This window comes from Rhagoletis pomonella, unplaced genomic scaffold, assembly GCF_013731165.1.
Source record: "Rhagoletis pomonella isolate Grant_MI unplaced genomic scaffold, Rhpom_1.0 Rhpom_scaffold_00003, whole genome shotgun sequence".
NCBI lineage: Eukaryota > Metazoa > Arthropoda > Insecta > Diptera > Tephritidae > Rhagoletis > Rhagoletis pomonella.
The window spans coordinates 82447614-82461339 of record NW_023458557.1 but is presented as its reverse complement, the minus strand read 5'-3'; the positions used below and the strand labels follow the sequence as shown (position 1 = coordinate 82461339).

General features: G+C 38.1%; 1 protein-coding gene across 1 annotated transcript in view; it reads right to left on the bottom strand.

Moving 5' to 3' along the window:
* Positions 1 to 6: 6 nt before the first annotated feature.
* Positions 7 to 13726, bottom strand: part of LOC118735681 — a 38764-nt gene continuing 25044 nt past the window's right edge. The window contains exons 3-5 of the mRNA XM_036465594.1: positions 4733 to 4911; positions 2359 to 4641; positions 7 to 2289 (exon numbers count right to left, since the gene is read on the bottom strand). Coding sequence (XP_036321487.1) covers positions 1837 to 2289; positions 2359 to 4641; positions 4733 to 4911 — 2915 coding nt within the window. The 3' untranslated portion in view covers positions 7 to 1836. The remainder of the gene's footprint in view (positions 2290 to 2358; positions 4642 to 4732; positions 4912 to 13726) is intronic.

The window sequence follows — 13726 nt, the reverse complement described above, 5'->3', positions numbered from 1 at the left end:
TAATCTAGAGCTAGGTAGGGTAATTTAAAAATTATTTCATCGCACTGATATCACTCTAGTGGATCCCCACTGAAGTCGTTTTGAGCGAAAAAATGTACACCAAAAAATTTGTTGCTTACGAATTTGGCACACTGTTAGGTCCAATTTCTTTTCCAATTTGTGGTGTGCTATCACACAAATGGCGGAGCTACAGATTAACTCGGCCTTTAAACGGCAAACGATTTTTTATAAGAAACTTTTTAATGACAGAAATGACAGAGATTGTGGATTGCCATTTGCCGTTTTTAGAAATACCTACCGAACCTATTTACCTATCGAACCTTGTTCCTACCGAGTGATAGGATGTACCTCTAGATGCTTGCTTGACGCTCGTATTTACACGTTTTTTTTTTTTGGATTTCAAAATTGGATGCTGCAGTTTTTTCCCAAAATAGTTCCAAAATTTAACCGGGAGCGGTCAAGGACTGTCCGAATTGGATGGTCTTGAATTTTGAAATTTTGGCCAAACATTCCTTTTTTCGGATCCAATATAACTAATCACCTACTGCATCACAATCGTTGTTGTCAAGAGTGTACAGAGCCGCAACAAAGTCCTCAAGTAGCTCGCCGACAGCGCCTGGGATAAAGAAATGTTACTGGAATTGGCCGGCCGGTTCTGAACTATGCTGCGCGTGTTTGGTCGCCGTGGACTAGTTGGACATAGTCGACGAAGCTACAGACTTGGCAGAACGCCGCACTCCGGACAGCTACAGCATGCCTTCTAATGTCGTCTGAGCACTGCTCAGCAAGCAGTTTCTGGTGCGATGCCACAGAAGTGAGCACACCAATAGACCCTTGCTCGAGGAAGAGCCTCTGCTCAGGAATGTCAGAGAGTAGCTGTTCCTGCACTTGGACGCAGTCCAGACATACATTGACCAACCACTGGACACGACAACGTACCGACCAGTGGTCACTCGCATTCAGAGGGGGTCGGTCACCATCTACCACAACTTCTGGCCTATGAATGCCGTGATCGGAGCCCAATCACCACCTGTAGCAGACTCGGAGCTTCAACTGGCAAAAGAGACCCGCGCTACTCTGGCCAGTTACGGTCTGGATATTGTAGCCGTCTCAACAGCTACCTGTCCAGACTCGACCCCAATATCCTCAATGAGTGTTCGACATGTAGAGACTCTTCTCACGACACCAACAACCTCTTCACATGTCAGCTGAAATACATTCAACTAACAGCCTTCCCCTTTGGTCCGACCTCGTCGCAACTTCCCGTTTCTTGGAACTACCGTTAGTCGAACTTGACGACAACGACTGATGGACACACCGAAATTGGCATGGCTTAGTAGTGCCAATAGCAAGGAAAACTCTTCTTTTATACTTAAATATATGCATATGTTTTTATTTATAATCAAAACTAGTAACAAAATAAACTATTCTAGTTAATCACAGTTATTGAAAGCCTTTCTACCTTAAAATTACAAAAAAAAACATGGTCAGCTTCGCAGATACTGGTCAGCTATATACATATGTATATAGTACCTATACTGAAGTACTTATATTGAAAAGCTATTTGCGCTTGCTAAGTACTCTTGTCACTGGTGGGCTCTATTTACTCGCACGGCCTTTAACGAAGCCTTGCTTGGTAGTACCTTCTGGTTATTACTTTCGAATTCACATCTCATTATATGCGACTATTAATACTAAGTATACAATAATTAATCGAATAACATCTCGATTTATCTCGAAGAGAGTGACTCGGTGGTAAGGCTCTAGTTAGTTTGTGTGAGCAAATCAATAAATATTCTAGTTAACAACATATTTATTAAGCTTCAAAACTGCCAATTAGTGTATCGCCAGTGCTGCGTGGAAGATTCCCAAACGCGAAGCACATAGAATCAGAAGCGTTAAAAGTAAACTGAAACATCTCGCGCTCAGCGCTGTGGCACTACCGGTGCTGGGATCTGATGTGGCAGGCGCATTTGTAACACCATCTGTCGTACTGTTTCCGCTGTTATCCTCCGCATCGTCCTCATCGCTGTCCTTCGGCATAAAATCATGACACGTTGGGAAATTCTTTGGCGCTGATTTCATTTGATCATTGTCGCCAACTTTAAAAACCAGCGCCATGCCGATCTCAGCATGGAACTCGATGTGACAATGGAAGAGCCAAAAACCAGGATTATAGGCCTCGAAGCGAATGATAGTGTAACCACCGTCCGGCACGGTTACAGTGTCCTTGACCGGCGGTCTATCGAGGTTGCGTTTAAGTAAATTGTAGCGATCGAGCTGTTTGATCTGTAGGTAGAAAAAGAAACGCATTTAACTAACCGTGTTTGTTTCATTGAAATAGGTATATGAACTCACCATTTCGATTGTGACATTGCTGCCTAAGCGTTCTAGACCCACCACACGAAAGGCGTTGCCGTGCAAATGGAAGGGGTGATTGGCATCGAAAGTGAAACCTTCATCCACCAAGATAACTTCCACAACAGAGTTTAGCGGTACTTGCAACACATGATGGCACTGGCAGAATTCACTCCGGCAATCGATGCCCTGCTGCGCGAGGCTAGTGTCGTTGCAGAAGAGCGACTCGTCTACTTGATTGCGATCCGCCATCAAAGCCATTGGTGGGAACTTGAACGAGATGTGATTCAGTTGTGGCGTGTAAACCTTATTCGTCTTGCCCATGCTGTCGTTGAAGCTGTAGTAATTGGCTGGATGGAAGTCGGGATGGTCCTTGGCATAGAAATCATAGTAGACGAAAAATTTGTAATCTGCCACGGGTTTGAGTGCGTCACGATCCACACCTGGCATGGTGTCATAAATTGGCAACGCTGTCATCTCGGCCGCAGTCAATGAGTCGGGATATCCTGAACCGCGATTCATCGCATTCAATTCGATGCCCTCAGCTTTGTGTTGCCAACCCAGCACACCGCTTGGCTCATCCTCCGTTGCGCTCTCGTACCGCAATATGCCCACTTGGAAGGCGGATGTGAATTGATCGCTGCAGTCCATGAGCCCTTTGAAGCGTATCCAGTAGCTGCCGACGGGTTGATTCGCATTCAACACGAAGTCAAAGCGTTCACCGGCATAAGTGACTATCGAGCCAACTTCGAGTGGCTCAAAGTCATAGCCGTCCGAATGTATGGCCGTGAGCGTGTGATTATCAATGGACACCGCAATGGGGCAGTTCAGAAATTCGGCGTTGATGATGCGGAAGCGATAACGGAAGCCACGCTGCACATGATATGTTTGCAGCGGCATTTGATGTAAGAGAATCTCATCCACGGCGCGTTTCGAACGATGAGTGCCAGAGGTAGAAGTCGCCCCAGCAATGCTGTCAGTGCCTTCGGAATAATGGCCTGCAGGCTGCTGTGTTTCTTCCTTTGCAACGCGCGCTAAGCGTAAAACTTCATTGGTCTCTCGGAAGCGCATGATGTGGACGTTCGAATTGTTTACCGGATGTAGTAATTCAGTCTTCCAGTCGGGCAAATGTATTTGCGGCTGGTTTACTATATACGTTTCTGGACTCGTAGTAGTAGACGTAGAGGTTGTTGTTGGCTGCGGCGTTGGTGTGGGCACAGTGGCGCTCTTACTCTGCTTGGCTGCTGCGCTAGCTCTCGCTTCTTTCTTGGCTTGATCCCAAATGGCATAGTAGAAGCGTCCACGTCCATTCACCAATAAATTCACCGGCTTATTATCACCACGCGAATGATGATGCGATGCAAAAATGCTTACGCCCGGTGTATGCACCCAATCCTGCAGAATCATCTTGTGTTCGGACAAATCAAAATCATAAAGGTGTGCATGCGCTTCGTTTGCACGCGGCCGTCGCACAATCAGCGCGCCAAAGACGCCATCACCACGCTGCATGCCGGTATGTGAATGCCAGAAGTGTGTGCCTGGATTGTCGGCGCGAAAACGATAACGGAAGGTGGAATGCGGTGAGATCGGACACTGCGAGACGTGTGGCACGCCGTCCATATATGGATAATCGAGCATGTGCATGCCATGCCAGTGTATGGTAGTGCTATCGCCGAGCAGATGATTGCGTACGTCGGCGACAATCATGTCGCCATGGCATACTTCCATTGAGGGGCCTGGCATCATGCGATTCACCACCATAACACTCCGTTCAATGCCATCGCCGAGCACACAGTGTGGCCGCTCGCAGTCAGTGCCGTTCTGCGGACACGCGTAGCAAGCTTTCGACATAGTCTCATACCATTCAACCACGAAAGTGTAATGACAAGTCATCGGCGCTGCATTTGGTTGGCATTCGCGCGCACACGGATGATTGCGATAAAACTCCTCGGTCCAAATGTCACCATTCTCCTCGCGCAGTTCAACCGAAGCGGCGCTGTTGCGCGCCATATCCGCCTCCGTACCGCGACACTGCACGCAACAATCTTTCACAAACACCCGCTCTCGCGGACAATCTGCTGGTAGCGGCGCACATGTTTTTTCGTAAACATTTACGATTGGTGTGACGATGGAAGCTGCTGGCAGTGGCGCGCATTCGTACATCGTGCAGCCATCCGGACTGTGCCAAGTCTGACCCAGCTCGTAGACGGTGTCATTGAAGCGGCACTTGGTGCGTACACATTCACCACAGCAGCTGCCCGGTTGCGAACGTAACTCCGAATCCTACATAGAAGGAGAGTGAGAGAGAGAACGAGAAAACGAAATATAAGTGCTCATGCCCTCACTGGCCATTAACTTAACGCTTAACACTTACCACATCGCAATAGAACTGTCCACAATCGACCTTCGTGATAGTCTCTCGCGGCACACCGCTAGCATCTAGTTCGCAAGCGTGCACGTCGCATGCATCGTGTGAGGAAATCCAAACAGCGCCAATATCACGCGTCTCCTGCATATCGTCTATAAGGACCGAACACTTGGTATCTTGCGACGCTGGAAGTAGAGAAAAGGCAATTTGAATAATTTCTAATAGTTGAAGGGAATCAAAAAGTGCAAAAAAGGGCGGAGATGAAATGCTTCGCAAAAAGCTTGACCTCAGTGTAAAGATTTGCTTAATCTTTTCACTATCTTTGCGCGGTGTCATTCGCAGCCATTTAATAACTGACCGGCTAAAATATTACCCCAACACCTTCGCTTTGATGTCCTTATTGAGATCTTTTAATTTATAATGAACTTTCTTAGATTGCGCTCACATGGAAGTGTAGGTGGCACCTCTATAACAAATTTGTCTAAACTAAAGTTGTATGTCAGAAAGCACTAGCTACTAATTGCCCCGTTTTATCGGCAAACTTTTTCTTAGCCCCATTTATGACATTTTAAATTAGTTGGCAACCCTATCGTCTGGCCAGATTTTTATGCTGGCCATTTTTTAGAACAACACTTTTGCGATGGTGGCAACCGTGATTAACCGAAATTTTTTGGAAAACGCGCTGAAAACAGCAGTTTTATAAGTTTTAATTGGGTGGCAACCTTGTTGCCTTCCCCCATCTTTTTCTTAAAAAAAAAAAAAAACAACCAACAAGCAATGCTCAATAACATTTGTAAAAGTAAATATCATTACACCAAAATAATAATAATAAATAATAAAACTATTTCGTATTTTTAGTTAGATAGAAACCCTTTTTTTTTTGTCGGGACCAGGCACAAAACAACGCGTACAGAAAACAGGAAACCCTACTGAGAGCACAATTTTTTTTTGAAAAGTTTTCAATCCAACACCAACAGTTGCGCAATTTTTTTTCTGAAGTCTTATGCCGGATTTCCACTGGGCATTAATTGACACAGATTATAAAGATAAAGTTGGGCATCAAAAAATTCCGCATCATTACGTCAACATTAATTGCCATTAAATATGTTTCCACAAGGCATATTTTAAATGACAAAATTTTTTCGTCATTTCAATTCCTAGCGGAAATTCGGCATTATTCACAGCAGTAATTTTTGCAATTTTTAATGAGGTGGTAACCCTTTACAAATTTCCAGTTAAATTTTTATTTTATTTTATTTGGGTGCTTATCTATCTATCTAATTTTTTTAGTACACTTCTTCCAGAGCTGTAATCCATCTTAATTCATTTCATATTTTTGGATGATAGCTTTACTGATTGCTGCGATTTTCCTTATAAAAATGATTCGATGGCAATAATCTGTTCATACTTAGTTAGTTGGCCACCGTAAATATATTCAGATTATTTTAACAAATTTCCAAAAATTTTTTAGTACTAAACCCTAGTAATTTGTCCAATTTTTATAAATAAAAATAATTTTTGGGCAATATTTTTGTATTTTTTAACCGACTTCACAAAAAGGAGAAGGTTATCAATTCATCGGAATATTTTTTTATTCCTCTTTTTTTTTGTATGTTACCGCCTTACTTTGGACCACGTTAACCGATTACTATAATTATTTTTTTTTTTAAATGAAAGTTATTACCTCTCAAGTGGTTCCATTACTAATTTGGTTTAAATCCGATCATTGGATCATGAAGAAATTAACGATAATCTGAAATTTTTATATGATAATTGAAGTCGGTTTGGTTTTTTCTTTACAAATTATCTAATTGTTTGTATTTGATGTTGATTTTTAAAATTTTCTAGGCCCTAATTCTTACTTTCCTAAAATAGTTAAGCATTGTCAACATTGATAAAAATTACTTATAAAAAAGTCCCGAAAAAAGCCACGCAGCTTGACCTAAACTACCGAGGCTAGAGCAAAAATAAAATTGGTAAGTCTGGTCACACTGTTCAACAATCTGGACCACCTAAATCAATGTAAATTCAGTTTGTATTGATTTAAACTTTTGTAAGTAAAACATTTGCTAAGCCAGCGGGTTCAGCAGCCTAGTGTTCGTGCTTTAACGCTTGAGACGTGATAGTGTCAAGTTCGACTTATGAACAAAAAAAAACAATAAAAAGGCTGCGCAAAAATGCAAATTCAACAAAACCTTTTCCAAAAAAAAAACAATAATAAATAAATTAAAACAAAATGTATTCCTCCCTTAATTGTCCGCTTTGTCGCACGAAAAAAACATGGAAAAAGCCAAACAGCACAATTCAATCCAAATCATTTGAACCGCGCAAGTCACGATCAATTTAAATATTTGGCATTAAATATTAGCAAAAACAAAAAATATGCATTTCATCGTAATTAACATTAACGACATACCCAAGCGCATTGTGTCCGTGAGCAGGTGTAAAAAATCCAGATTGCAAAAGAATCTAATTTACTAATAGCCGCCATAAAATATGAGCTCTAACAATTCACTACCTACCAACCTAGGTATGTATGTAAGTGAAATGTCTATAAAAGATAGGCAATAAATCTTGCATTGTGTTTTGCAATATGCAAGGTGTAGGTCTGGTGTTGCATTGTTGTTTTTTTGTTTTTTTTTTGTTTGCATGTAATTGTTTAACGAACGGCCAAACGGAACTCACAGGCTCGGTTGGTGGTTGGTGGGGAAAGTTTCAGCGCTAAGGTGCAAAAAGGCAAAAGCTAAACAAAAAAAAAAAAACAAATAAGCAAAACAAGTTGTCTAAAGAATTTAGGTGATTGCGCGCACGTAGCCATCAAACGGTGATGGTGTTACTGACACTGACGTCAACACAAATGGTGCATGTAATCAGCGAATGCTCCCGGAACTATGAACAAACCTAATTACATTCCAATCTATGCTGGTATCCAAGTCAAATGGACATTCGCGCCATTCGATGACAACCCCCAAACTGGTTTCATTAGCTAGTTTTAGTACTTAGTAGTAATTCAGTGCTTGATTAGCTATTCTATTTAGTTCGCTTTATTTGTTGTTTGGCCGATTTTTTGCCTGTAGACAGCTGTCGCTTTCATTGCTTAATAATATATAGCCTGTTGAGAAGTGCTAGCAACGCGCAAATGAACTGAGTGCCTTAACGCATGCGTTTTCGTTAATACATACATATGTATGCACAACATTGGGGGCGGCTAATTGCTTGTGGTTTGGCATCATTTTATGACTGAAATTAATTTTATTGTATTTTAACTTCATTAGCGTTTAATTATGCATGTTTGTATGTTTGCCTTGATCTGCGCGCTACAGTACTTAGAGTACCGTGTGTGCGCGTCCCAACGTAGTTGAAAGCCAGCCTCCACGTGCCGCATTTGCGATTTGAGCATTCTATTTTTACTTAGGCAAAAAAAAAAAAACCCCAAAAAATTTATTAAAAGCGAAATCGCATAAAAATTACAACGTGATCTTTTTAATGGCATTTGCATATTCAACACCTAGTTTTTTCTTTATTTTTTTTTTTCAATGAAATATTCTATATGATCAATTGGAGGTGGATTCGCATTAAGTATGCTGCTGATTTTCATAAAGAAAAAAGTACGCGAAATAGGGTTAAGCATAGTGGGGAAAGTGAAAGAGCTCCTCTCCGAAATAAATTTGTGTTTCCCATACTGCGATTAGATACGAAGATTAGAGCTGATTTTCACCGCAGGAATACCGCTACAAAGTTGAGCAGTCACAGACCTCCAGTATCCAGTTATAAGCAAGAGTTGTCAATTATTGTATTGTTTTTAGATGTTTCACATGGACCGGCGCGTCTCGATATTAGATGAGAGAAGTTTAAGAAAGTTTTATTTCGAACATATTTTTAAACAGTTTTGCTACCTTTCCAGAAATTCAAAATCAATTTGATCAATAAGTCAAATGAAATGTTTAAATATGAGTATCCAATGGCAGAGGTTCCAAAAAGTTTTATTTTTTATTTCAAAAGTATTTGGAAGAGTGTTGCCGCCCTGTTCAAAACTTCAAAATAAATTAAATTGTTAAGTTAAATCACACCCTTAAATATGCTTACCAAATTCGAAAAGTTTAAGCAAGTTTTATTTCGAAATTATTTTTAAACAGGGATGCCAGCTGTTCAGAAATTCAAAATCAATTTGAGCAATAAGTTAAGTGAAATATTTTGATATCAGTATCCAATGGCAGAGGTTCAAGAAGATTTTATTTAAAAAGTTTTTGGAAGAGCGTTACCACTTGTTCAAAACTTTATGGATAACAATTGCGAAAAGTTTAGGAAAGTTTTATTTCGAGAATATTTTTAATATATATGTATAAGAGGGTTGCCACTTGTTTAGTAAATTAAAATACATTTTTTTTATCTACATATGTACATACATACACAGGTGTCAATAGGAATAAGTTTAAGAAGGCTTTGTTTGTTTATTTATATTTTTGAAGAAGGTTGCCAACTATTGAAAAAATTCCGAATGAATTTAACTACAACGAAGACTGAGTTGCTCTACATAAACATTCACCGTATTCTGAAATATTTGAATATCGGGAATGGCTCGATTAAGAAAACCGTCTGAGGATGAGGCTCCAAGGGGCGTGGCTGTTACATTTTTTAGATGATAAGTATTGATTTTTGATTTTTATGCAAAGTATTTTCTATTAGAGATTTATCTCTGATATGCGTGCCTGCCTAGTATGACTTCCAGGGACTTTATTACTGGCTGTAAGGAGTATTATTTCGGCCTTTTTCTGAGTTGACTCGAAGACCGCATCACTCATCCCACCCACCGGGTTTTTCCTACACAGTTTCTACTCAAATTACCCCCTGGTTGAGTTTGAGTTGTACTGAGTAATAAAGTGCCGAATGCACTCCACCCTGAAGCGTGGGCCTACTAACGTTTACCGTTCCATTTTTGTACCCGCAATCAAAACTGATTGTGCTCATTATGCCCGCAAGTGTCTTTATGAATAGTAGCTAATTAATCGTTAATCCAGTCAGTATCTACATACATACATGCTATTGAATAGATAAAAATTGTATGTCTATAAATTTGCCTGATTGACTTTTATTGCTTGCCTTTGAAAAATTATTTGCTCAACAATTTCGAATAGTTCGTTTTGTTTTTATTTTTGCGGGTCATAAACTAAACTGTGACAACTGTGCACTTATGAGGTGTAAAATATTAACTGTATGCTAATAAATATGTATGGACGTGTGTATATAAATAGCTATTATTTTCCGTTTAAATACTTTAAACACTAAGCTGCCTGAGCTGAGTAGTTGGCGCATGTAACTGATTCGATGCAAGTAAATACATATTTGCGCTCACAAACTGTGCAAACACAAACTTATTAAGACATTATCATGTACTCGCAGGAGGGGGAGGGGGGGAGGGGGGGGTGGCGTTTAACGATGGTCACACACGATTTTTGTTTACTTGCGTTTCTTGCATATTAACTATGTAATTTATTTACCAAATATGCATGGATTTTTTGCATTTTCGCATTCTCTGCAAAAGTGCTAAAATGAACTCATGTCGCTGACTTTTATAAATATATATGTACATATACATATATATGTATGCACAAACATTTGTATATTTATAGTATGTCTGCATATGTATGCCAACGTGTGATTTCCATCATGTGATTCCCCATTTACATTTACAAAAATATACACATACGCATTTTCTTAGCCGGTTTCTTGACGCTGATTCGGGGCTGTGGCCCAACGAGTATGTATACATACATACATATGTCTTCAAGCCTTTATCTGCAACACCATCGGCCATGTAAATAATGCATTAACAATTAAGAAGCAACAAATCGTTCTCAGCTTAAACAAAAAAAATGCAACTATGTAATTAAAATGTTGTGCGCAGTCGCAGTGGCATTGCGTCCGGCAATTACGATACAATCACGTGAGATCAGAACGTACATACATATCGTCACCTGAAAATGCAAAAAGACGTAACAACATCGTAACTGAAATGGAAAAAGTCGTGACTAATATTTGATTTTTTTTTTTTTTCGTCTGCGCGATTAAAACAATCATAAATGTGCGCATATTCTGATTATAAAACACTCTTTTGTCCGTAGAAAATGGTACCCTGCCTACGACTCTTCTTGACGAGTCTTTTATTACCCACTTTCTGATCAGTTTTGACTCTTGTTCAAGTTATAGTTATACCCATTTGTGAGTCTTATTCGAATGATATTCCAGTCGTATCTCTAAACATTTTCGAGTCTTCCTCGAGTAATTTTTGTAATCTTGTAGAAAGATTTTGCGTATGCAGCTTTGTAGCCCATTAAATTTAGTACAATAAAGATTCCAGGTTTTTAAAAAATACTATGTGCGTGTACAGTCATGTGAAAAATAATAGGCAGCCGACATTTTTACCATATATCTAAGTCCAAATTACAAGCTTTGTAGAAAAATTAGAAAAATGTAACAAAGTTTTAAAACAAACGCAAAAGTTTTATTAAGAATTTTTAGAAAAATTCTAAGTATGGAATTTTATAGTCCATTAAATTCTAGCGCAAGAAAGAACAAGTTTCGAGTTGCAAAGAATTCGCGTTGATGTTTGACAACTTTTTTTTGCGGATGTTGTTATTATTTTTTTCCTTCCAAAAAATTTTCGAGCATACTTTGTATCGAAGAAAATGCCTGACACCGCCAGAAAAAAAAAAATTACAAAAATCAACGCAAATTCTTTACATTTACAGCGCCTAAGTGCGCTGGCAAGTTGACCAGCAGCCACGTCAACCTAACCTATCGCTATAAAAAAAATATACAATAAAAATACGAAATAACTAACATTTTTTCAAATTGATTTTTGAGTTAATTAATTATGACCGGGCGTGTAGTACAGCTCATTGGAAGATAATTAAGCGAGGGTCAATAAAATGTTACAACAACCACTTGTTAGCACCCATTCGTATCTAATATATAGTATGTATATAGATATCAATACTCTTATAAGCATACCATAGACAATAAAAATGATTTACTGATACCCTGTAGGGAAATTTTCGAGCTTCCATGAAAAAAAATCAGCGTCATGTTTAGCCAACAAACATTTGCTAGTCGCACGAAAAGGAGCAAATAATTTCACACCTGAAAAAAATTAAAATAGAGAAATTAGAAATAGAAATATAGAAATTCTGAAACAAGAAGTTCCAAAAATTCCGATATTTCAATCCCGAACTGTCCCGAAGAGTACCGAAAACACTCTAATATAAGACTTACGCAAAATCAGGAACTATTTTATTATTTTGTGAATTCCTAAGAAAAATAAAAATTACGAAAGTTCAACTGAAAATTTCGAAAGATCCGCAAAAAAATTTTAAACATAACAAACTTTCTGGAATAATGCGTAATTCCGCGAGTACAAAGGAAATGTTGAAAGATCCAGAAAAAATCTAAAAATGGTCGAAAATTTCAAAAAAGAACTAAGATAATCTCGAAAAATTAAAAGAAAAAAACGAAACATCGCGAATTACATATATATAATTTTTTTGTTAATGGATAAAAGATTAAAAAGAAATTTCTTCGAAAAATGTCGAAGGAACGTGAAAAAAATCAAAAAATAAATATCGAATTGACCCGAAAAATAAAAAAAACCCAAAGATAATCCCGAAAAATCACTAATAATTTCATTGTTTTTTTCGATGTCTTAAGAATTAAAAATGCAATTTTTCGAGAAATCCTACTTCGTTCTCGAAAGTTCAATAAAAAATGTCGAATATTTCGAAAAAAATCAAAAAATTTCAGAAAAAAAGATAACCGAAAAATTACAAAAAAATCCGAAAAATCACAAACCATATTTATGTTTTTTTGTCAATGCATAAACCAATATAATTTTTTTTGGAAAATGTCGAAAGATCCCGAAATAAAAATTTTTAAATCCCGAACGGTCCCGAAAAAAATGAAAAATACCAAAGATAATCCCGAAAAATCACTATTTTTTTTTCGTTGCATAAAATATTAAAAATTACAATTTCCGAAAGTTCAGCAAACAATGTCGAAAGATGCCGAAATCAAAATCGAAAAATTAAAAAAAAAAAATACCGAAACGTCATGAAAAGTTTCCAAAGTACTGAAAAAGTTACGAATCAGTTGAAAAATTACCGATATTTTTTGTCCAAAAAATAAAATTTAAGTCTTGACTTTCATTGTGGCCTTGAAAATAATAGTTAGTAAAAAATCAATTGGCTTCTCTAAATACTAAAGTAAAGTATTTAGCAGGACTCGAAAAAGCAGTACGATAATTTTTTATGTTGGGAATTTTTTTGTATAGTCTTCAATTTCACCAGATACTTAGCTCATAAAAATATTCCTGCAGGCACATTTCCGTATGCCTTATTGCTTGTGCAAATAGTACACCTGTAATTGCTTTGATGCATTGAAGTACATAATTGTTATTATTTTTTACGATCTTTTATGTGTCCATTACTCGTCGCAAATAATGGCACATAGTAATTTTTGTGCCTTCAATAGATACTACATACATACATATGTACATACATAGTTACTCGTACAAAGATTTTCAATGTTTATTGCCTTGCCTGCTTGTTATGGGTTTTCGTTTACCTTTTTCCCACACCACTGCAATTTAGATTTTATACGAGTAGTACGTGCCTTTGTGCGCAAACAAATGAACCTGCGTGTGAACGGGTGCGTGTGAGTGTTTTGTTACTATGTTTACATTTTTATTTTTGGTTGTAAATATTGCGAATATAGCAATTAGATTCATTCAGTTAATAGTAACTATGCGCAGTGTTGCCAGGTCACTGAAGTGAGAAATCGTCAGTTTGGATCTTCATTTTTAGATCACTAATGTTCGGTTGAACCAATCAATTTTAAATTTATCACGCTGTTAATATTTAAAATGACACAATTTGGTTCGGAAAATTAAACATTTTAAATTTGGATAAGTCGTATAACATTTATTACTTTTATAACTTTCTAGAAAAA